At 39.1% G+C, this 25056-nt stretch overlaps 1 protein-coding gene across 3 annotated transcripts in view; it reads left to right on the top strand.

The window, feature by feature from the left end:
* Window positions 1-25056, top strand: part of AFF2 (AF4/FMR2 family, member 2) — a 491308-nt gene that overhangs the window by 307658 nt on the left and 158594 nt on the right. For 2 of the 3 annotated variants that reach the window (XM_012665266.1, XM_012665265.1), the window contains exons 5-6: window positions 17084-17120; window positions 17401-17434. In XM_012665266.1, the coding sequence (XP_012520720.1) occupies window positions 17084-17120; window positions 17401-17434 (71 nt within the window). Of the gene's footprint in view, window positions 1-11849; window positions 11937-17083; window positions 17121-17400; window positions 17435-25056 lie in introns of all 3 variants that reach the window. The other variant, XM_012665264.1, reaches the window with a different exon arrangement.

Below are 25056 nucleotides of genomic sequence, written 5' to 3'. Positions count from 1 at the left end.
TTGCCATTTAGGTTGTGTGACCCACACATGGCAATGAATTGAGAAAGTGATTTCAAAACAATTATAAAGTATCTCTGAAAACCACCAAAATGTGAGCGGCAACCACAAAGGCGAATAAAGCCTGGTTCCTGCTGCAGGTTTTGCAGTGTTCTCTTTGAGAGAGCCTGTCCTTATAGAGCATGGTGGTGGTCAAAGCCTAGAGCTCAAAGCCCGACCCCTGGGCAGAGGTCTTTCAACTGCACACTGTTGTCTCCAAGACTCTCTGATCTGTGAAATGAGAACAAGAAAAACTACTTTTCCTGGATTCCTGAGTAACATGAATGAAGCATTCAGTAAATTCTAATCCCTAAATACTTGCAAGCTTTTATTGGATTGTTATTGTGACTCTTTTTATTGTTCAGAAATTCTAAATATTTTCAAAGTATGACTTGAATTCTATATTTCAACCCATCACAGACTCTCAATCTGGTTTGACCAAGGAGTTTAGATTGTCCCTGTGATTTTCTTAATTATTAAATATGCAAGCTCCTTTCTTGTCTTTAATACAGTGCATGTCTTTTTTTCCTTTCTCCTTTTTGACAATTCCATGGTTCATAAGGCACTTTGCAGCTTTTAAAATTGTCACATTTGTTTAATTAGCCCGGAGACCCTGCCACGTTGATTTTTGTCAGCTGTATAACAGTCTCTGTGGGTAGCTTGCAAATCCCTGACCAGGATTTTTTTAAAAATGATTTTGCACATTTTTTCCTTCTTTAAAGGAAAGGAAGGAGAGACTAGATGAGCAGGAGGCAGTGGTGGGGGTGGAAAGGCAACGTGCTGTGGCGCTGGGAAGAAAGATGTGACTAGAGCCCAGTATGAAACCACTGGTTGACAATTGGCTTTTGGACAAGAGTTACAAATTGATTACAAACAGCAGTCAGACTCCCAGGCTTGAGAGAGGCAGCTTTATGTGTGTGGGGGAGAGTTCTCTGTACACTATTTATTTACCTGAAGCCCAGTGTTTCATTTGCCCACTAGAACCTTCCCAGCAAAGGATTTGACATTGTTCCCTTTGAATCTTCTATTTGGTACTTTACTAAATTTATAGCTGCGAGTAAAAGTATTGATCTGGTTACCCCAAGAGATGGTATAGGCTTAAAACAGACAGAGGTTTAAAGAGGATTTAGAGACATCCATGGGCAATGGATCCTCACAGGGTTATAAAGGAAGCTTGGGGAGGTTAGCTGGAATGCACCCCTTCCTCATGATGTGCAAATATTTTATAATACAGATGTCAGTGCCCTCAAAAATGTAAATGGGAAATTATCAATAAAAAGCACTTTGATAATAGGTTCCGTGTTTGATTGGTACCTTTTATTTAAAAAAAATGACTAGATGGTGAAATGCAAGAATTGGATTGGATTTATGTTTAATACTTAGTATATACTAACTTTGTGGTATGGTTTCCAAAGACATAACATATCAGTAGCTACTCATAGCTTACACTTGTTACATCAAGGCAGAGAGGGACTGGCTTTCCTGGTTTTAACACAGGATTGAAGCATGCCTATGGGGCTAGGTTTTATGTCCATGCCATCAGCCCCTAGAGTGTTCATATCAAGTTTAGAATGTTTTTGAGATTTCTTCATCAGTCAAACATCCTTTTAGAAAAAGATATGGCTTTCACTTGTGCTGTCTCTTTGCCATGCTTAATATGGAATACAGATGCTATTTATTTTTCATTATTTGGAGTAATTGCAGTGAAAAACGAATCTGGAGAGAGGAGTGACTGTCCAGGCATTCAGGAATACTCAACTTACTAGGGGCTTGGAATACTTGGAGGGGGCTTTCTGAATTGATTTCATTGGGACTTAGTAGTGGTTTTGATGTTGTTAAATTCAGGCTACTGCAAAGAGTTCGATGCCTCTGTTGGTCTATTTTTATTTTGATTTTGATTGAGTGGTGTCTGTGGGGGAGATGGGGGAGGGCTGGGTGTTCAGTAGTTAGACTGACATCTTGTGATAGATTTGTTAGTTAATTTCATGTGAATGAGACAAACCAGTTCTCTTTCATCCCCCTGGCACCGTGATTCTAAGATTGAAATGGCTGTTTCAGAGGAAAGACAATTCCATGCAAATCATATTGGATGGAGTTTCAGCTGTATTAGTGGCCTGGTACCTTATTTTTACTGAGCTCAGAAATAATGAGAGAGCAAAGCTACAGCCAAGTTGTTCACTGGAGGCCTCTTTCCATGAAAATAGATATTATTTCTTTTCTCCCCAGCAATTGAGCCTTTGTTCCTCCTAAAAGCAGTTGTCATGAACTCCTCATTACCATTTTTCTTAATGTGATAAGTGTATACTACAAGAAAGCTATCATGTTTGAAAAGCTACAGCAGCCCTTAGAAATGGAATACTAACGCCTTGTGTAATTCTTTGAAAAGGCTTAGACTGGGGATTGTGTGAAATGTATCCTTCTACCCCCGCCCTTTGCCTAGAGTTGTCATTCTCTAGTGCCTTTCACTTACAGCATAAACTGGATTTCTAAAGGATTGCTGTGTTGCTGCATCTACACTTTGCATCTCTCCAGCAATGTGAAATCAACAAATCCCTTTGGTAATTTCTGGAACATGGTAACAAATTGCATGTTACTCTTAAAAAAAACAATTCTGACAGGTTTATTTTAGTTCTAGTTGGAATGATAACTGGTAATCGTTATTATCTTGCTCTCATTCCAATTATGAATACTCTAGCTACCTAGAGTATGGCCAGATCCAATGCCTGGACCTGGTCTGGCCTCCTAGCTGTTAGATGCCTTGCAGACAGTAGATACTTAATAAATGTTTTTTGAATGAATGAAATTAAATGTAGGTCATTAGAGATGGTGTTGGGGGAGAAGCCAATGAAGGTGTGTGAGTTTTATCAAATTGGTTTGTCTGAGCTGGAGCTAAAGGAACAAATTGGAGGGTAATCATTAAGAAACAACTCATGCTGTGAGAATACAGCATGTCATTCCATCTAAGAAAGTGACTCTGAAAAAAAAAAAACATGACTGTAATATTATGAAAGCCTAGGGAATTGTCTCAAGCCAGTGTATTTTAAGTGATGGTCACTGAATGTTTTTGATGACAAAATAATTTGAACCGGAAGAGTTAGAAGCTCAACAGTAAAGTTAAAAATCACTTTTGAAAAGGGTAGCAATGCTCTGATGTCAAAATTAGCTTAATAATGAAAGAAATAAGTTCAAGGGTTAGAAATGTAATAATTGGCCATCAAGAAACCTTAGAATCCTCAGAGTCCTGAACTGGACCACTGAACAGAAGCTCTGTACCCAGGTTTCCGTTTTGCAAAACAGCTTCTCAGTGGCCAGTTCTTACATTTCTAACCCTTTAACTTGTGCTAATTTTGCCTGGAGCAAAGAAGGCAAACAATTCAATGTTGTTCAGTCTAGCAACATTTCCTAGTGAGGTGGCCAGTCTTGTGTTCTGACTGATTCAATGTAATTTAGATGAATGTCCTGATAAGGATTGACATTTACAAAGCAATCTTCTGTTTGAGGAGTCAAACCCCATTAGTTAGATGGGCTGTGGCCTCAGCTTGCTGCTGCTGAAACCTTGTGCAGGACCCAGTGGGTTTGGTTGAATTCTGCCTGGTATATCATGGTGGTATTCTGTCCCTGTCTTTGCCTTTGGAGATGTTTCTTTGCAGTGTCTGAGTGTAGAATGCCTGAGGAGTAATTGGTCCAAAAGAAGTCACATAAAAGGCCCTGCTCATGGCCATACACTTCCCCATTTTATTCAGTGGGTAAAATTGAATTGATTACACCTGGCAATGGTAAGAAGGTGGCTTGTTTGATTGCCTGAATGAGCACACAGTGGAGCTTCAGGGTACTGATTATGCTTCCCAGTAGTAAATTAGAACTAGGCTCCCTTTCGGTGAAACCTTGGTTCGGGGGCTGCAAGGATGAAGGCAGCCACAATGAGCTAAACTTTTTGCATGTACAATCTTTAGGCTGATGGAGAAAATTTCCAGATTTCCTTAAACAACTGCCAGCACTAAAGAGTTTGAATAAAGTAATTATTTCTTTGAAGAAACATTTGCAATGTTTTTATATTATGTCAGTGAAATCATAAATTAGTGTTAGAAACTTTTAAAAGAATTAGTTTTTTTTTCCTTTGGTCTGGTGTATTGCAATTTGTTTTGACCCATCTTTATGCTGTGGCTGGGAAGTTATATTTAATGTAACAGTTGATTTTACACTTCCTCCCTACAAGCACTTGCATGGAAATCAGAGATGCAATCTCAGGAGACTGTCTAAAGAATGTTCCAACAGAAGAATATTCATTCAGTTGAATGGAACAGTGTTTTGACTACTAGAGAGGCTGGGTAGGAGTGGTTAGTGATTAAGCCCAGGAAAGTCTATGGTTCCACTGTTGTTAGATTTTCCAAGAGCTGAGCAAACAATCAGACAAATTGGGCTGCTGGCTGTCTCATTGCAAGACAGTAGGCTCCCCCAGCACCCTCCCCTGGCTCCCATTCCTGGGAGAATAATTAATCTCCTTAGCCAATTTGGTCAGCCACATTTATATATCGTGCAGAACAACCACCCCAGATTCAGTTTTGCATCTCCTCATCTATATCGTTGACCTTACAGAGGTGAAGAGTATGATTATCTGACTAGTTAAGGCAGTACAGTTGATCCACAACCCTCAGCTCCCACATTTCTAAGAATCCCTTTTCCACTGCCCTAGGTAGGGGCCATCTCACCTCCAGAGATGGGCTGCTCACTGCCTTCTAAACCTTCTAGACTCCATGATTGGAAAGCTTATATGATTGGAAACTCTTTCTTACTTTGAGCTAAAATTGATCCTCTAATAACTTTTATGCATAGAGCTAATCCTACCCTCTTGGTCCACAAAGCAGATCTCAAATCTCTTCCATATGAGGGAGAGCCCTTCATGTGTTTGAAGGCTCTCCCCAGACCTCCCCCTTAGTCTCCCTTTTCTGTGGGCTAAACTTTCCCTGTTCCTTTAAGGTATATTTATATATGTGATGAGCTTTCCAAGCTCTTACTATTCTAGTAGCCGTCTCTTGGAGAGATTGCAGTATTCCCATGCTCCTGCTGAGATGCAGCATCCAGGAGAGCACACACTGTTTCAGATGTGCTCTTTCCCACACAGTGTCCAGCAGCACTATTACCTTCCACATTCTGGACATCATACTTAACTTAAAGTCACCTGACTTGGCACTGGTTCTTTTGGCTGCCAACCCCCGTCAGATTTACTTGGAGGTGGTCAACTAAAAGCCTTGGGGTTTTACACTGTGAATTATAGCTAAGCCAGGTGATCTTTCTCATTCTGCAGTTTTGCACTTAGTTTGTTGAATGTAATTGCAGTTTTCATTTACTGCTGTTGAAATTTATTTTACTGGCTTCAGGCCAGAGGTGCATGATCTTTTTGAATTTTGATGACTCATAGCTTAGTATCACCTGCAATTTTGATAAACAGAAATGCTATATGTTCTTTTAAGTTGTTTATTCAACAAGTTAATTTTTGAAAGCATATTTTCAACCAAGGAGCCCTACTAAAAGGAAGACTGCCTTCTAGGTTAACTTTGCTTATTCAGCAATTTTTGTAAACTTATTCTACCTTAGTTCATGGTACTTCATAATGTACGCCACACATATCCATCCTTAGCTGCAAGAATCATATGTGAGGTTTGGCTGAAGCCAAGATATACTATGTCCATGGCACTTCCCCAGTCTACCAAGTAGAATTCCATTTCCTGAGTGGTATCAAGGCCCTCTAGACTATGGCCTGGCCCGGGTTAAAAAGGCTCTTAAGCCCTACATGGGCAGCACATTTCCCATGGGCATCTTTAGTGTAAAACTTACTTGTTCTGGGAAATAATTACAATGTCTATTCTGAGACAGGCCAGAGAGGAAAGAGATTAGGAGTTCCTCCTACATACCCTGCTTCCCTCCAAGGGGAATTTCATCTGGAACATCCAAGCCCCCTGACCCCAGCCAAAGGGCACCTGTCCTCCCAAGGCCTGCCCAAAGAAGGCCTTCCCAGAGAAGCAAGCAGGTTTGCATTTCTGCAGAGGCTACACAGCAGCATGGCTGCATTCTGGCACACCACACTGGGCACAGCAGCTTGTGCAGACCACAGCCAGCATGTGAATCCTCTCACAAATGACTGTGCAGCTCCCTCCATGGGCCCATCCCAACCCTGATGTAGCTCCTGTCATCCATTTCCTATTAACAGATCCACTGCTGCTGCAGATAATGGGGCTACGGCTCCTGCCTGGCTTCTTCTCCTATCAGGGAGGAGCAGAGCTTCCTACAGGCCAGTTTGAAATTGATAGCAGATTAAGAACAAGGAACTATTTGGCTGCTGCCCTCCTGAGGCCCAAGTCCCTGGGCAGCCCTTCCTGGGCACTCCAAGGACCCTGTCCCTTATTCCCTGGCAACCCAAATGCCTAACTGCTTCATCCCCTGTTTTTGGCTCCTCAGACAACTGTCAGGGCCCATAGATACAAAGGTTTTAAATCATTATTCAAACAAATTAGATTTTATGATAAGTTATTAATCCCCCCCACACACATGTGTTTTTCCTCTGGAAGGAGGAAGGGGAGGGGCTTTAGCTAAAGAAGCGGATTTGACTGTCTAATGAGAACACTCCACTCACATAAACGTGACACATGGTTACATGGATTCAGTGTTTTCAGGTTTTATTTAGTTTTGAAGAAGGGAAGATGCTGATATTTCTGCATTGTTAAGTTATGGTGACTTGTAAGGCTACTCAGTGTATATATTTACAGTCCTGTTACAGTACTTTTGGGGAGTGCAGTCCCTACATAGAAAGAAAAAAAAGAGCCCCTCCAAAGGAAGTCAGAAACTGAGGTCAGTTACTATGACTTGGGAGCCATTTAATTCTAAGTTTCTGTGAAAATAAAATCCAGCCTGATTTTGTGGATTTTTTCTCCTATTCAATCATATTTTTATTTAAAAATCTCTCAGCTGTTCACACTTATTATTCTTAGCCACAGGAATTTGTAAATACGTCCAAAATTGCATTCATTACATTCTTGGTCTTTCAGAAGAGGGAAGGGGGAAAGGAGTATGGGAGCCCCATCATCTTGAGCCCTGGGCAGAGCCTGGGTTGCCTGATTCCTCAGCAGAGGCACACAGACTCATACTGGCAATGCTGTAACTATGCTCATGGGGCTTGTAGCAATGTGCCCTGAATGTGTTTGACACTGTATGGTTTCCAAAGCCCATGCATTAGCCTGTGAAGTGGGAAGAAGAGGTAGGGTCAGAGATTAACAGCATTGTTAGCTGGGAGAAGCTCCAGAGCTACAGTCCCCAACCCCCAGGCCGTAGCTCAGTACTGGTCTGTGACCTGTTAGGAAACAGGCCACCCATCAGCGCCTGAGCTCTGCACCCCCCTCCCATGACGCCCCGTGCTCCACCCCAAGTCTATGGAAAAATTGTCTTCCATGAAACAGGTCCCTGGTGCCAAATAGGTTGGGGACTGCTGTTCTAGAGGCCATCCAAGCCAAAGCCCATATGTTAGAAGTAGGAAAACTAAGGTTCACAATGGGTAAGCAACTTGACCAGGTCCACTCAGATAGCTTTTGGCAGAGCTAGAGTTGAGTTAAACTCTTCCTATCCTATTATTAATACTTATTAATACTTAGTCCAGGGCGCTTTGGGGGCTCCTTCCGACTATAACAATAATAACAACAAAGCTAATAAAATAAGTGAAATACCACCATTATTTGCATTCATTAAGATGGTCATTTGAAAAATTGCTGTAATCATCTCTTCAGTTGAGCTCTTTGAAGGTAAGAATCTTTATGTTTATCCTAAAAATATTGTTTGAACAGCTACTATGTACCAGATTCAATGTTAGTCTCTAAAAAGAATACACACACAGACAAACACACACACACATGCTCTCACACACACACACTGTTCCTGTCACCTCCACTATTGAAGCTTTTCCCAAATGCCTAGCACAGTGAATATCTCCCACCACTGTGTTCCCTGTGCCTTTGCACATGACCCTTTTGAGGTGATTAGCATGTCAAGCAGAGTGAGCTCTTCAAGGGAAGGTATTTGACCTTATAATTTCTGTATCCCAGTGACTGGCACATAATGGTCACTTGGTAAACGTGAATAGAACAAATGTAGGGAATCCACCGAAGAGATCCTGCCATTTGCTGTGTGTCCTTGGACAAGTCACTTCACCTCTTTGTGTCTTCAATTCCTCATCTGTAAAAAAGGTGTGAGGCTAATCCCTGCCTCTTTAGTTTGTGGTACAAAGAGACCAATGAATTACTTACTACATACTAGGCACAGGAGACACACATTTTAATAAGGCAAGGCTTTTGACAATGTAGCAGTTATTTGAAATTGAAATAACAGCCATTCAGACAGCTCTATGGTAGATGACTATGGAATGCATTTGAGATTAGCAAAGCCTGCAACGTAGACTGTCTTCTGCCCCTCAGCCTGTAGGGTACCCAGCTGCTGTGTCTAAATTGGGCAAAGCATGGCTACCTGCAAGTTGTTTGTGATTTGTTAAAGTCCTAGCCATGAACCATGGCGTGGTTAATGTGGTGGAAAATTGGGCCTTTTCTGATTTTTCTGGGTTTGACTTCGGAGTTTTCACATCACACTAAAATAAGCGTCTGCCCGTTGTGTACATCCATAATTTGCTGAAATGAAAAAAAAAAAAAAAGAAATTACATAGAATGCTCTATCACTTGTGAAACCTATTCTTTGTCAACTACTGAAAAATAAAACATCATTACTTACTTAGTCTTTTCTCCATGAAGCATGTTAATCAGTCTTACAAAGGGGAGACACATTTGGTATAGTGGAAAGAATGTGCACTTTGGTACCAGTCACCAGCCTTCATGTACAACTAAATGTAAGATTGTGTGTAAGCGACCTCACCTCTCAGAAGCTCCATTACCTTAGTTGCGCAGTAGGAATATGAATCCCTGTGCACTAGCACTCTCTCTCTTCCTCTCAGATCAAAGGGCTTCTTTGTGGAGGTTCAGACCAATCTCAGATGTGTGCATGTGTGTATGTGTATAATTTATGTTTGTTAGGAGAGAAGTGATGCTTGGTGTTGTATACAGATACTCAGCATTGGTGCCTATTGTAAAAAGCCTTGGCAGCATTTTGGGAGCAGGGCCTCATCCCTACTTGGCGACTGAGTGAAGGATTAGTACGGTTGGGTAAGGGTGCATAGGTGTTCTTATCTTGAGAATAACAAGAACATAAAATAGATTAATATCCTTCAAGTGTTAATGAAAAGGATAACAATGGAATATCTGCTGTGAGCTTGTCATACTTTACAGGTCTAACTCATTTTGAGAAGTGAAAGTGCTTGCTCCAAATTCCCTTGCTAAAGATATCTTTTCAGGAAATTATATGCCTTTCAACTGAATCCTCCCTACTATAATCAAATGCATCAGTGGTAACATGGACTCAGTGTGCTGTTTCATGAAATCTCACATCTTCAAATGCAGTTGCAATTGAAAATGCAAAAGTGTATGCAGTTCCATGTGGATTGGCCAGCAGGGCGGTGCACTTTACTGGTGATTCAATATGATTGGATTCTTCCACAGAGTAAATACAGAAGATCTAGGGGGAAACGTGCACCTTTGAGAAGTGACTTCATTCTTCCCATTGTCTAAAACAACTTTTAATAAACCCAGAAGCATTCCTTTCCCAGGCTGGGGCTTACTGCCCCTTTGTTGACTCTGGCTAAATATGAACTATATTTTATTCATTTTAAAAATTCATTTATTTTAATTGACAAATAAAAATTGTATATCCTTATGGGGTAAAACATGATGTTTTGATATGTGTTTACATTGTGGAATGATTAAATCAAGCTAACATATTCATTGCCTCACACACATATTTTTTTACAGTGAGAACATTTAAAATCTACTGTCTTAGCAATTTTCAAATATACAGTACATTATTATTCACTATAGTCACTGTGTTCTACAGTGGATCTCCAGAATTTATTCCAAACTGAAACTGTACTCTTTGACCAACATCTCCCCACCCCCACATCCCCCACCAAGCTGTATATTTTAAATGGTCTATTTTGGACACCAGCCTTAATGAGGAAAAAACATCTAAATTTTAAAAGAGACCATTGAGTGTTTTAAAAACACAGACTAATTAGAATTTAGTTTTAAACTGTTCTCACGTAGAGTTACTTTGGGGCCAGTTTTGATGAGTACATAAGTAGGATTTGTCATGAATGATATCAACTGGATACAAATGCACAACTCAAAAACACTTGGAAATAGTCTATCTCTTAAGTAGGTTAAGTATCTCCTTTAAATTGCATATGCATTTTTAATGTACTTACCTACTCCTTTTTAAATATTGCTAGGTAAAATTCAATCTGTGTCAGCGCTTGTCTGCATAATACTTACAAATTCTGCTTCAGCAATGCCACTATGAATGAATGTGTGAAGTATCTCCTTGCATTACAGCTCTTCATACATCAAAGATTCTTTTTGAACTGGGTAATTATAGAAAGAAAAAAACATGTTTTAGTGCTACCTGAGAGTTCTTATTAATATTACCTTTGAAATGACTGATTATGTTACCCATAAAGACTGGAAAAAAAGTATTATGTAACTTACTTGTTAAAAAGGACTCTCATAAACTTTGATCTTGAGAACCCCTCCCCAAAGCCCTCCTTTATTTCTATCATTACATTGATATTTTTTATATTTAATGTTTATATACGAAAATGTTTGATGAATCCAACACATACTGATTCCCTCCTGCTTGACAAAATTTGTCATCTTTCTGTTGCTGGGATTTTGAGCATGTGATTTAATTATCCTTGCTTTTAGGGTACAGTATGTTGGCCACGTGCCCTAAGACTCAAGCAAGATTTCAACAGCACCTTTTTTCAAGCTGAGTGTTTGAAAGAGCTGAGAAGGTGCTCCTGTTGATAACAGAGGGTGGGAGCCTGAGGGGCTTTTCCTGTTTTGAGACTTGAACTCACAAATACACTGTGTGCATGGTTGGGTGAACCAAGTTACCAATCACATAGTAGCCTTCTCAATGAATGAGAAAGAATTCTCAGCTGTCTCATCTTTGTGTGGAAAATCAACAGCATGTGCATGACGGGCAGCACGTGTCACTAACTGTTGGCTGCATCAAGAGAACATGAGTATGAGGAGGCGGTGGCAGTGCTGCCCTCCCTCGAGCTGGCAGATCACACCCAGAATAGGATACCATGAGTTAGAAGAGCTGCAGGCAATCTGGAGTTCCTCCTGGGAGCACCTAACAGAGTTCTGACAGAGTGCAGAACTCAAGCATCAGAAGAAAAATTGAAGGTTCCAAACAAATGAATGAACAAGCTGATGTATCAGCCTGGAGAAGAGATAGGACAGCAGATAGGATTGCTGTCTTCCAATAGCTGAAGGCTTCTCACGTGAAAGACGAAGGAGATGCTTTCTGTACATCTTAAAAGTATGATCTATTGGTAGAAGTTTCTGGGGGACAGGTTTTTAGCTCACAAAGAGGAAGAATAGTCTGATCAGGCTGTCCCAATGTGGAACAGGCTGCTTCAAACAATACTGAGCTCCCTGTCACTGGCAATGTGTAAGCAGACGCTGGATGGTCCTTTGTATTGTAGATAGGCTTCAGGCAGCAGTGTGGGGTAGGAGATTGGACCAAATAACTTTAAGTTCCTCTAAAAAATGAGGCCAATTAAGTCAGCAAGTATTTATAAAGGATATATAATATTTAGTGCCAAGAAGGGGTTTGATTTTCTAAATGCCCAGAAATAAAGTTGCTTTGTTTTTCCTCATCAGGAGATGACCCATTCCTGGCCTACTCCTCTCACTGCCATGCATACTCCTGGAAACTCTGAGCAGAACACATTTTCCATCCCAGGACAGGTCAGTCATCTTCCTTCCTCCATTTTCCTTCATCTTATTTTAATTATACCAATCTTTTGATTGGATTCTTAATGATAAAAATGGCCTTGGTCTTCTAGTGCCCTAAAATCTAGACTCTCTTGCCCATCAGGATGGTAATATCAACATAGTTTCTGTTGAAAGAGAGTCTTCTTTAAGACAATATTCACACAGGTACTGGCATGCATATCTTACCACCTGTAGCTTCGCCACTGTCCAAGTAATTGTGCCCATGGTGGATGAATCAGGGAATGAAGATCTCATCCTTTAAGAAACACCAAACAGATGATTGAACAACAACATCATCAAAGGTTTTTAAATTTAAAAACCTATAATCTACTCTAATGGACCAATTTTCATTTTGTATGTCACCTTCTAGTCCTTGCTCGCAAGCAGACAGATCTTTACAAACCAACATATTACTTTGACTTAGCATTTTCTTCTATAGTTCTATTGTCAACCACTCAATATAATTTTTTCTCATCTGCTCCTACTAAGAATTTTTTTTATCACCATAAGTTTTAAAAATGCTTAGACATGGCTATTCTAACATGCTTTAAAAGAAAAATAAATAATGTTTTCCTTCCTTCCTTGCATCCATCCATTTATTTAGAAACCATTTATTGAGGGCATGCAATGGACTTAAAGTTAGGGATGGAGAAAAGCCCTCTAAACAGGTAGGTCACAAAACATGTAGAAGGCTTTTTCTTCATCCCTAACTTCAAAGAGAATACCAGGCTCAGAGAAGTATCTGACACTCCCATGGGGAGTTGAGGAAGTGCTCACAACCAAAGTGCCAACATTTAAAGGATGATTGGGACTCTGATAGGTGGAGAAGGACTCACAAGAAGAACACTCCATGCAGAAGACCAGCATAAGCAAAGTCATGAAGAGAAGAGGGACCATGATGTGAACCATACTTCTGGGAGGTCTCAAGTGGCTGGATCAGAGTTTGGGTGATGGGGAGTGAAGAGAGGTGAACCCCAGGCAAGTAGGTGCATCTCTTTGAAAAGCCATGGATGCCACCCCAATGAGTTTGGACTTTATTTATAAAAGGGGAAACATCCAATCAAATCCTTTAACTTTTGGGATCATGATTTTGGCAGTAACACTGGTCTAAACTATGTTCAATTATCCCCTTTCACCCTTGAAAGGGGTCGGAATTATTATGTGAGCAGCGACCCTCACAGTCCCAGTATGGGTGTGTGTTATTCCTTCCTGCATTCCCACCCTCCCTCTTCAGGCTGCCATGGATTTGGTATCCTTCTTCCTAGCATCTCCAGCAAAGGGAGCAATCCATCCATTTCGGGTATTGAATCTAACACTTGTACAGCAATTGCAGTGTTTTTGGCTGGGTTCCCCAATTTTAGAGATAATTTGTGCAAGTCATAATTTTGACATTTACAAGTGTGTACAATAGAACTGGTTGTTTAAACAGGCTTTTGTAGTAAGTGTACAATTTGTAATCAGGCACAGTTAGCATTTTCTGCCAGTTACCAGTGCTTCCATCAACCCCTTGGTAAAGGTAGAAGCAAGTAGGGTAAAATGGCAAAACCAGGATAGCGACACGCCCACTCTTTCATTTCATTTGATTCCTGCCAAAATGTTGGTTTGAAATAAAAGTACATTTTAAATAAAAAAAGCAACATCAGCAACACTTGTAATAGTACTATATGCCTTTCCTCATTCTAAGCACTTAATATAGAGTAAATAATTCAACCTTCACTACAACCCAAAGCAATTGGTAATTTTACAATCACTAATTTATAGAAGAGGAAACTGAGGCACATAGTAGTTCAGTAATGTGCTCCTGATCACCCAGTTAGTAAATGAGGGAACCAGTATTTCAGTCCAGGTGTTCTGGAGCCAGGAGTCATACTATTGCTCAGTATGTGTTTTATCACACAGACTTACAGATGCCCCAGTTCAAATTGCATCTTCCAAAATGTGGCCATCCTCAGTAAAGACATGTAACCTGTGTGATTGCCCTTTCCTCAGTGCTTCTACCAGAGCTAAGTGACACTATCCTCTCAGAAAGCATCAGTTGCTTACATCCGTGACAGAGCTTGCCTAGTAGAAAGAGTGCTGTCTTAAAAGCTGCAATCCTAGCTGCTTTTAATCCCTGCTCTGTCATTTGTTAGCAGTGTGGTCCTGTTCAAGTTCCTTTGAGCCTCAGTTTCCCCATCTATACTGTGGTTGGTGTGTGTGTGTGTGTGTGTGTGTGTGTGTGTGTGTATGTACAGTATAAAATTCCAATGGATTTTTCCAGGTCAAATAGTCTATGATTCTGTACATTTATAGAAACAAATACAGTTGACAAATTCTTAACTTACTTAAGTTTGCTTATCAATCCCAAATTGGAAATGCCATGTTTTTTCATAGTGAACGGAAAACCTCACAAGGACGAGAGTAAGTATGTGCTAAGCAGAATTGAGGGAGTAATAATGTGTTCAGGGGAAGTTTAGTAAAGGCTTCCTGGAGGTAAACATCCTCTAGAACAGAGATTGGAAAACTAAAGCCCATAGGTTTTTACATTTTGAAATGGTTAACCTTTACGAAAGAAAAATACCATATTATTATGAATAATATGAACATGAGTGTGGAATTCAAATTTCAGTGTCTATAAATCAAGCTTTCTTGGAACCCAGCCACCACTCATTCATTTAGGTATTGTCCATGACTGCTTTCACACTACAATGGCAGAGTCAATTATGACAGAGATGATATGTCTTCGAATGGCGAAAGCATCTACTATCTGGCCCTTTGCAGGAAAAGTTAGACAACCCCTATTCTAGGATCTAGATCCTACAGGAGCTCCTAATTGTAGGATTATTTTCAAAGCTATTATTTAAAAGAGCCTCACATAAGTTTGTGAAAACAATTTGGCATCATTCTATTCTACTGCTAAAAATATATATATGACATGTCTATGAAAGAAGTGCAAAGATCAAAATCAGGCACTTAAAAATGTTTGTATTATGTGCATTAACAATTACTGCATGAACAATGCAGATTTTTTGCAAGACCAAGCTATTTCCAATGGGGGTTAGGTATGTATGGAAAGTAACTTTGGTGATATATAAAAGTGTTTCATTTGTTTGGATTTCTGGTTTAAAAAATGTCTTATCCAGATTATACTAAATATTGTATCAAGAATACATAATGTCAGTTACTCAAATTCAATGAATAACATAATCTTCCAGTTTGCTTCATGTATCACTGCCCTGTTGCCCTGGAACAACTGATTGACTAGGTCTAAAGTCCAAAGTACTAGGATGAAGGTTAAAAACTCAAGTTTATAGGACCAGTACAAAGATTGACTATGTGTTTCACTCTCTGATCAGATATTTAGTTGGATTGACTTTGGAACCTGTCATTTAATTTCCTGAAGGTATACAAGGCCAAATGCACCCTGTACCTTTGTAATAAAATCGCTTAAAAGTAACACATAGAAATACTGGTATGTAGTTACATAGATACAAATGATTAACAACTTATTTGGCACTCTGGGAAATGAGATATTCTGGATAATTGAAATTCTTGAATAACTGAAGGTTATCATTCCATGTGAACCATATTATAGAAATTATTTTGAAATGTAATTAATATTTTTCTGACTTCTTTTAAAGATTATACTGAACATGTTTTAGTCTTTCTTGATAACATAGTATTATGAGCATCAATTATTATGCTATACTTTAATATTATACTATGCTTCACTTGTGCATTTGGGGCCTATTAAGACAGATAGGAATGCTTGCCTCTTTGGTAAATGACCATACATTCTTATGCTTTTTTAAGTTCTGACTTTGCTGTGTCATTTTCCGTGGATTCCAGTGCTGTTGGTTTTCACGTGTCAATGTTCCCAGTGCCTGTGCCTCTAGAAGTCCTTCCCCTTCCTTGCCATCTGTGATTCACTAAGGGGTGAGAATCAAATATTCAAGTTTTTTAGAGTTCTTTGTCAAAAGTCAGTTCTCTCTCAGGGAGGGTACAGAAGCCTTTAAGCAGCAAACCACATGGGCTTTGTGACAGCTCTTTAGCTAAGAGGACTTTTCTGCCTCTCATTGAATTTGTGGTAGTCTTCTAGAGTGGTGATCTTGCCAGAAGACAATTCTCGTGGGCAACAGAATCATGCTAAGTAGATCGGAAAGTTCACTTTCGATTAAAGCATAGTGTTATAGTCATTGCTTACTTTTTTAAAAGATAAATTATGCTACGATCCTGGCTTTGCTGTATAGGGTGGCAAGATTAGGCTTAATAAAGAAATTACTTGTAGCAGTGATTGATATAACTAATTCTTGTATTGACTTGAATTCATGGTCTCCAGTTTTGGAACCTTTGCTTTGTAGTATGTACTAAGTCTCTCTTCCATCCACAAGGTGCCATGTGTGCCCTGAACATCACTGTAATGCTTCTGCCAGCAAGTTTTGTCAGCATCCACACATGTGTGCCACACTCCCAGAAAGCCCAGTGTGTGCAAATGTGGATTTCTTGACACAGTGAATAAATTGTGTGTAGGGTGACTTTCAAATCAAATTTAAATTCCTTTAAATAATGTGCTCCACCAATATTTCACATTGCTTCCTATACTTCCCCAGATTTATAATGAAGTTTTAAGAATACTTCTTTTGTACAAAATGAGGTGCATCTATTGCACATGTGTCATAGTTAAGGTAGAAAGTTAGAGCTCTTTCTATGAAAGGAGAAAACTAAGCAAATCTATTAATTATGGTCCTGTTTATACTTTTCCAAAAATTTATCATTTGTTTGTTCAAAACAAGTCCCCTTTACTTCCTTAGAGGCATCATTGCCTAGCTAAGTGAGAAATTATACACTCGAATTTCACACATATGGGTCATTTGTTCCCATGTTGCACACATTTCCAAAGAGACACCAGTCTTACTTATAATTCTGATAAAATGGCAATTATGATCATGTTGCAGCAGGTTTGGCTAGCAAACGTATATCCTTCAAATAGAGCTACAGAGAGAAGCCTAATTAATGGAATCGTTAACAGTGGTTTCCTGTTTGCAAACAGTCAAGTTATGTCTTTAGCAATAACAGATATACCTCTTGCTCCCTGTATATCATTTAACTAATGTTTGTATTATATGTGTTCTTTCTAATAGGAATCCCAACATCTGACCCCAGGATTCACTTTACAAAGTAAGTGTTTTTGAAAAATCCTCTTTAATCCAAATATCCACGTCCTCTTCTCCCTCACTTTTCCCTCTTTCCTATCTAACATTAAACCATGAAAAAACAACAATAACAAAAAGTTATATTGTAATACCTTCAGTTGCTTCCTATTTTATCTATTATTTATGGCAGGAAGGTGTGAAACTGCGTAACTGGGAGGGCTACGTGTTTGGAGACAAATTGAATTCTGAATAATCATTTGTCAGTAGAAACATGAACAGTAATTATTTGTATCCTTTCTTTTCAGAGTGGAATGATCCAACCAGCAGAGCTTCTACAAAGTCAGTATCATTCAAATCATGAGTATTTGGGTTTCCAGACCAGGCCTCTTCATGGGTATTTGGCAAGGAAGCAACGCTTCAGTAGTGAGCTAATCTTGTTCTCTCTCCTGTTCCTTAAAACTGTGAACCTTGACTCATAGTAAAATGTAGTTAGGTTAGTGGGGGAAATCATATTTCCCATTGTTTTAGTCTGTTCAGGCTACCATAACAAAGTATTATAAACTAGGTGGCTTTTAAACAACAGAAATTTATTTCTCGCAGTTCTGGGGCCTGGGAAGTTCAAGGATCAAGGCACCAGCCGAAACATTATCTGGTGAGGGCCCATTTTCTCCTAGAAAGCTGTCTTTTCACTCTAATCTCACAAGTTGGAAGGGGTAAGGCCTCTTCTCATAAGGGCACTAATCTCATTCATGAGGGCTCAACTCTCATGACATAATCACCTCTGGAAGTCCCCAGCTCCTATAATATTATCACCTTGGGGGGAGGATTTCAACATATAAATTTTCGGGGGGATACAAACATTCAGACCTTGGTATTCATGATAAGCAAGTAATAGTAAATATGAATTTGATCACCATTATGCTCTCTAATGATATAGACACAGGCTGGATCAATATCTGGGATATGAAAACAACTGTGATTTCAGTGGAAAAAAAATCTCTAGATGCCTCGTTTCCCGTATTTTGACTAGTTGTTTGAGCACTGTGTAACTTCAGCTAAAGACATCATTATACACAATATTCAGCTACTGCTGACTAGAATGTACAGGGACACATCTAAGCAGCCATGATCAGACATGAGATGTTGAGTGGATTGCTATGGCCAATCAGCCCAAGACCTTGCTATTTGCAGGTCATCTGGCATCTATATATTAAAGACAAACAAGGGCATCCAGGAGGAGATGGAGTAAGAGATTACATGATGCTAGGATGAAGCTCAGAAGCTGGAGCCCTGCAATTCACTCAACACTGTCCTCATTTTTTATTAATGTTAACTAAAGGAGGGGTTTAGAGAAACCAATTGCCTCAGATTAACTATTGCAGATTTTCTAATATCCATTTGTCCAAGAGAGTATCAAGGGAATATTTCTCTTGCAACTTCTTTCATTCCTAATAATAGAAAATGGAAGTCGACTTTTCTGTGTAATAGGCACATATTTGAAATTTTTCAAATGAAATGATTCATGACATTCAAGTGGCCTAACGGCACACTTGAAGCGAATTGCTCACCTTTTGGAAGATCATGAATAATTGCATAAAACAACTGGGAATGACTCCCAAATAGACTGAGACTTTGAGAAAGTCGATGGCATTTCCACTTTCTTGGTGTGGTGCAGTAGCAAAGCCCCAAAGACCTGACCCCATCGTCAGTCCTTTTATTTGGTTTTCTGTCCTGATCTATGCCTTCTAATTCATAGTTCAATTTCAACAACCAAGAATCCTCAATTTTAAGAAGTAAGAAAAAAACAAGAGAGGTGGTTAATAAAACCATAACCCTGATTTAAGGACCAAATGATATGGAAACACAAAAATCAAAATCATCTTTGATGTTGTACATTTCAGCTTTTCCATTAATCACATTTTCAATTTCCCTTCTTCTTGTTATCCTAGTAAACAATAGATCTTATCCTTCCTGCCTGCACTCCTACTTCACCTCACCCCCATTAAAAAGTCAATAAGATACATACACACACACACACACACACACTTACATGAGGACTTAGGAAATCAATGCAGGTTTCCAAATATGAAAAAATATAAAAATATATATTCTGTTATAAAATGATCTTACTCCTAAAGCAAGAGTATTAGGCTCCCACTGTGAAATACGCTGCTTTCGTAATATACCATAGAATGCAATGTTTCAGTAGTTTGTTACTAACAGAAATAAACTCGTCAATTGTGGTTTATAGTTAGAGGCTGCATTTCCAAAGAACAGCACTTCATAGCATGATGGTATATAGTGTAGTAAATAAGGCTAAAATTCTGTATAGGAAACATTTGCAAAACATGAAGACACTGAATCCATTTTATGAATGAACTTCTCTCTTTTTGTCTGCTTGATCTGAAGTTCAAGCACTGCTCATCAGATTTCAGCTGGAATAAGTTCCCTTCTTGTGATAGGGTATGGGCTTAACACAGGACAGATCAGAATTGTAATAAAGTTATTTTTATTTTTAGCTTCTAAATTATCAGCTTAGCCTTTACTAATATTCTCCCATATTTTACTACAGTGTGCTTTTTAAGCCACTTTCTAGGATTTTCCATTTTGCAGGGTAATTTTCTAGGTGATTAAGAGCGTTATAGGTGTAGACAGACTGCTGGTGCCTGGACTTTGGTGGGAAACAGCCATGCTGCAGGAAAGACACCCACCCAAGCCCAGCAGATGTCCTGGGCACACTCTTGCCACTTAGTGTAGTAGAAAGAGATTAAATTCTTGTAAAACAGGATCCCTTAATTACTGGGATACTTTATTAGTTTACATCACCTTGGCCTGTTTGCCCTGTTGATGAAATACGATCTTCCATTTGAGTATGGATTGTTTATAAGGACCGTGTGCATGGACACCGGATCTGAAAACACTGGCCCCAGTGTGCTTGAAGGCAGACTTGGAACTAGCCAGGAACTAGGAACTGGCTTGGAACTCTCTTTATTCTTGATAGTAGCTGTGCTCTCTGGGCTGGACCCCAGCAACATGACTGGCCTTTTGGAAGCATTTTTCAGCTCAGTGTACTCCATTGGCATGCAGTGCTTTTTATGGGGTGTCCATTCATAGAATGACATCCTATCTGCTTCAGCAAGAGCATTGAACTGGGGCAGTTTGGAGATCTCAGTTTGAGCCTCTGCTTCAAGTCTGTTGTGGTATTGGGAGGGTGGAGTACTGACCTAGGATTCAGAAGATGTGAGCTTAAATCACAGGAGAATTTATTTTTATTTTAAAGTATACAGAGCCTTTTAAGGAAAATTAAACAAATTAATGAGCATATGTATATACACACGTGGGTACACACACAGACACTTGTCAGAATTCAAATGTAAGCAGTTTTACTCTGTAGTCATTAAGTCTGACAACATAAAAGTACATTTAACTTTAATCTTTAGTAATCTCTGGAAGAGAGAAGACCCAGCAGTCGGTCCCTCGCCCCCCAGTCTCTATGAGTCTGAGCTGTGTTGTAGTCTTGGAACGGGCCCTACCTGGGTCTTCTAAATCCTATGGAGTTTGAGCCTTCCCCAGAAAAGGTCTCTGTCACAAAAAAGACGGGAAAACATGGGCTTAAGAAGGTGAAATTATATTTCTCAGGGTTGTAGAGTTGTATATTTGTACAGTAATATTAAAGGGTATTAAGTATGTAATGTCCGACTTCCTTAAGTACTAAATTTGACAGTTGATATCTCTGACATTTAGCTTTGACACTTCTTGGGTGTTTTTTTTCTTTTATTGTGAAGGTACACCCTCGTTCTCTCAAACTCACATTTTGGCTTGTGATTATCTTTCAAAAATTTTTTAGAGCAAGTTTTGTGAAGCCATGGATACATCAAAAATTCATGTTATGTTTGTATGTGAGTTCTGTCGTGGAACCAATGTAGCACAGACAGCTCAAAATATCAATTAAGTGTTCAGAAAGGATGTGGCTAATGAATGCATAGTACATCGATGGTTTGAGAAATTCCATTCTGGTTATTTTAATCTTGAAAATAAGCCATGTGGGTGACCTGAGACCAAGGTACATAATGATGAGCTGAAAGCTGTAGTGGAAGCGAATCCATCTCTACTCATGCATGAATTAGCAGCAAGGTTTGATGTTCTATTCTGACAATATTGGACCATTTGCAACAAATTGGAAAGGCAAAGAAGCTGGACAGATGGGTACCACATGAATTAAATGAGCATCAGAAAAGAAATTGTCTTAAAGCTTGCCTTTCTTTGCTGTCATGGCATAAAGGCAAACCATTTCTACACCGTATTGTTACATGTGGTGAAAAATAGATTCTTTCTGACAATTGCAAGTGTTTGGTACAATGGTTGGATAAAGATGATGTACCAAAACACAGTCCAAAACCGAGTATTCATCAAAAAAAGCTAATGATGTCTTTTTGGTGATCCTGCACTGGTATTATCCACTACAGTTTCATGAAACCTGGTCAATCGATTACAGAAGATGTCTACTGCAACCAATTGAATGAAATCATGAGGATACTTGCGATTAAGCAGCCAAGATTGGGTCAATGGAGACAGGCCAATCCTCTTGCAAGACCACATGACACAAAAAACAACGCTGCTCAAACTACAGAACCTGGGTATGGAAACTGTCTGTCATCCATTTTATTCAGCAGACCTTGCATCAACTGATTACCACTTATTCAAGGCTTTGGACTAATTCTTGCAAGGAAAATAATCAGTTCTCAACAAGCTGTGGAAAATGCCTTTTCCGATGTCATCACCACTCACTCTCCAGGCTTCTTTGCTGCTGGCATAAACAAGCTACCATTAAGGTGGCAAATCTGTGTCAATAGTTTAGGCACATGCTTTGATTAATTGTACTGATTGTTGTTTGAGATACAATAAACTACACTTTTGATTCAAAATCGGACATTTCATATTTAATGACCTATATCATGCCATTCTGTCTCTAAAAGATTGATTTATTTAAGTTACCAGATTCAAGATCTGAATGGATACAGCAGACATTTTGTTTCTTTGGAGTTTCTTAATAAAGCCATCAAAGAATACTGGGGGAGAAAACAGAAACCAAACCAAAGAACTTGTATTTTCTTTTTTGAGTTGAATTGCTTCCTCTAGTTGATTATAATGTCTCGTCAAATACTTGTCAGTACAGTGGCCTTACAGAAATGTATGACCTTGTTGGTCTTTTGTGAGCCATCATAGATAGGAACTGATAAGATGTATTCAGTTGCCCTGAAAAGGATTTTCAGACAGCTTCCATGAACTAGAGAGTGTCCATCCAGTTAGTCCTTGACTTCAATTAGTCTTGTGAATACTATTGATAAGATGGCAGCTCCAAATATCAAGTTCTTTTGTTAAACTTAGTTGCTAGCATTTGGACTGTGTCCTGTTGGAAACCATCCAGACCCCCTTTTAACCAAGCAGCTCCTGTGTTTTAAGCCACACTATCGAGAATACCTGGGTAGTTTCCATAAAAAAAAAACAATATAAAGGCAGATGTAGCCATAATGCCATTTTTCCCTGCCATAAAACTAGTTCCCCCACTTATTGTATTAGCTACATGTTTGAAAACATCTCAGCCATAGATCCAGAGAGTGGATGAAAGACAGACCTTACAGAGACAGACTGGTTGCAGCCAGTCTGAGTTTACCTGTGGGTGGTTGGTATGGACAAATGCAACATGGACAAATCCTTGAATGTAGCACTACTTAGGAAGAAAGAGCATTATATCAATACTATCATAGAAGTAGTAGAAGTTGCAGACAATAATCATTGTGCTATTGAGCATAGGTGTCAGGCTAGGTACCCGGTGCTTTTATATATACATTGCCCTATTAAGTTTTCCAGCTATCCTGGAGGTGCTCCAAATTACTCCCATTTTACAGATGATAAAAGCAAAGCTAGAATACAGTCCCTCCCCTGAAGTATGAACAGTCCAGTGGGAAGACAAACTGACCATGCCCACTTATCTTGAATGGACATTTTGGCAACACACATGCAGAAGAGCCATCACGCTGCTCCTTGGTGGGAAAGTTTGAATGTAGGCTGAGGGGCCTCTAGGTGCAAAGCCCCCTCTCTTCCCACTGGGCTGTCCTTCCTCATGGAATTTGATGGGTTTAGGGATTTGGTATGCTGAATTTGGCCATTTGTACCTGAACACAACCTTTAAGAAGATTCATGGAGCTGAAGTTGGTGGGCAGTAGCCCCACAACAAATTATACCTCCCTATTTTGGATGATACAAAAATGGATAACAATTACTTTATTTAACTAAAATATCATTATCTTTAAAGTTTTCTCAAAGTGTTATGAAGATTTCATTACCTTAGAGAATAGAAAGATCATGAAAATGTTTTCTAAATTGCTATAACTGATACAAGTATTACATTATTTCTTAGATGAATTTCAAAAATTTTTTGCTAAGAAAACCTGCTCACATTCACTACAACCCTGACCATCCTCAGAACAAAACTTTCATCATTGAAAACGTTTCCTTTGAGATTTTGGCTTGAGATTTAAGAATCACCATGCCTTATTACAGAGCAATAACCCATTCTCTAGCAATTTCATATATTCTTTCCCAAATAGATGTTTGGTCTGCTACTTAGATGCAATTTTGGTAGCAAAGTGACTGTGTAATGTGGCAGGAAAAAAATGACTGTTATTTTCTTAATCAGATTAAATTTTTTTTATTACTTAAATTTCCTTTTTTTGGGGGGGTCACCAAGGGAGTTTTAGATTTTTTTTTTATTTCTGTATATTATGGGGGCACAAATGTTTAGGTTACGTTGCACTTGCCTCCCCTGCCCCCAGTCAGAGCTTCAAGCATGTCCACCTCCCAGACAGTGTGCATTGCACTCATTATGTATGTATATACCCATCCCCTCCTCTCCCCTCCCATCTGCCCGACGGCGGATAAATGTTATTCCTGTATGTGCACTTAGGTGCTGATCAGCGAAACCAATTTGCAGGTGGGTAAATGTGGTACTTATTTTCCATTCTTGGGATACTTCACTTAGTAGAATGGGTTCCAGCTCTATCCAGGAAAATACAAGAGGTGCTATATCACCATTGTTTCTTACAGCTGAATAGTATTCCATGGTATACATATACCACATTTTATTAATCCACTCATGTATTGATGGGCACTTGGGTTGTTTCCACATCTTTGCAGTTGTGAATTGTGCTGCTATAAACATTCAAGTGCAGATATCTTTTTTATAGAATGTCTTTTGTTCTTTTGGGTAGATTCCCAGTAATGGGATTGCTGGATCAAATGGTAGATCTACTTGGATCTCTTTGAGGTATCTCCATATTGCTTTCCACAGAGGTTGCACTAGTTTGCAATCCCACCAACAGTGCATGAGTGTTCCTATCTCTCTGCATCCATGCCAACATTTATTGTTTTGGGATTTTTTGATAAAGGCCATTCTCACTGAAGATAAGTGATATCTCATTGTGCTTTTCATTTGCATTACCCTGATGATTAGAGATGTTGAGCATTTTTTCATATGTTTTTTGGCCATTATTCTGTCTTCTTCTGAAAAATTTCTGTTGATGTCCTTTGTCCACTTTTTGATAGGGTTGTTTGATTTTTTCTTGCTGATTTTCCTGAGTTCTAAATAGATTCTAGTTATCATCCCTTTATTGGATGTGTAGCATGCGAAAATTTTCTCCCATCTCCCATTCTGTATGTTGCCTGTTTGCTCTTGTGACAGTTTCTTTGGCTGTGCAGAAGCTTTTTAATTTGATCAGGTCTCATTTATTTATTTTTATTGTTGCTGTGATTGCTTCTGGGGTCTTCTTTATAAATTCTTTGCCTAGGCCAATGTCTATAACAGTTTTTCCAACATTTTCTTCTAGAATCCTAATAGTTTTACACCTTAGGTTTAAGTCTGTTACCCAGTGTGAGTTGATTTTTGTGAGAGGTGAAAGGTG

Source organism: Propithecus coquereli, unplaced genomic scaffold, assembly GCF_000956105.1.
Source record: "Propithecus coquereli isolate 6110/MARCELLA unplaced genomic scaffold, Pcoq_1.0 Scaffold99, whole genome shotgun sequence".
Classification (NCBI taxonomy): domain Eukaryota; kingdom Metazoa; phylum Chordata; class Mammalia; order Primates; family Indriidae; genus Propithecus; species Propithecus coquereli.
This window is presented reverse-complemented; position numbering and strand designations above follow the sequence as displayed.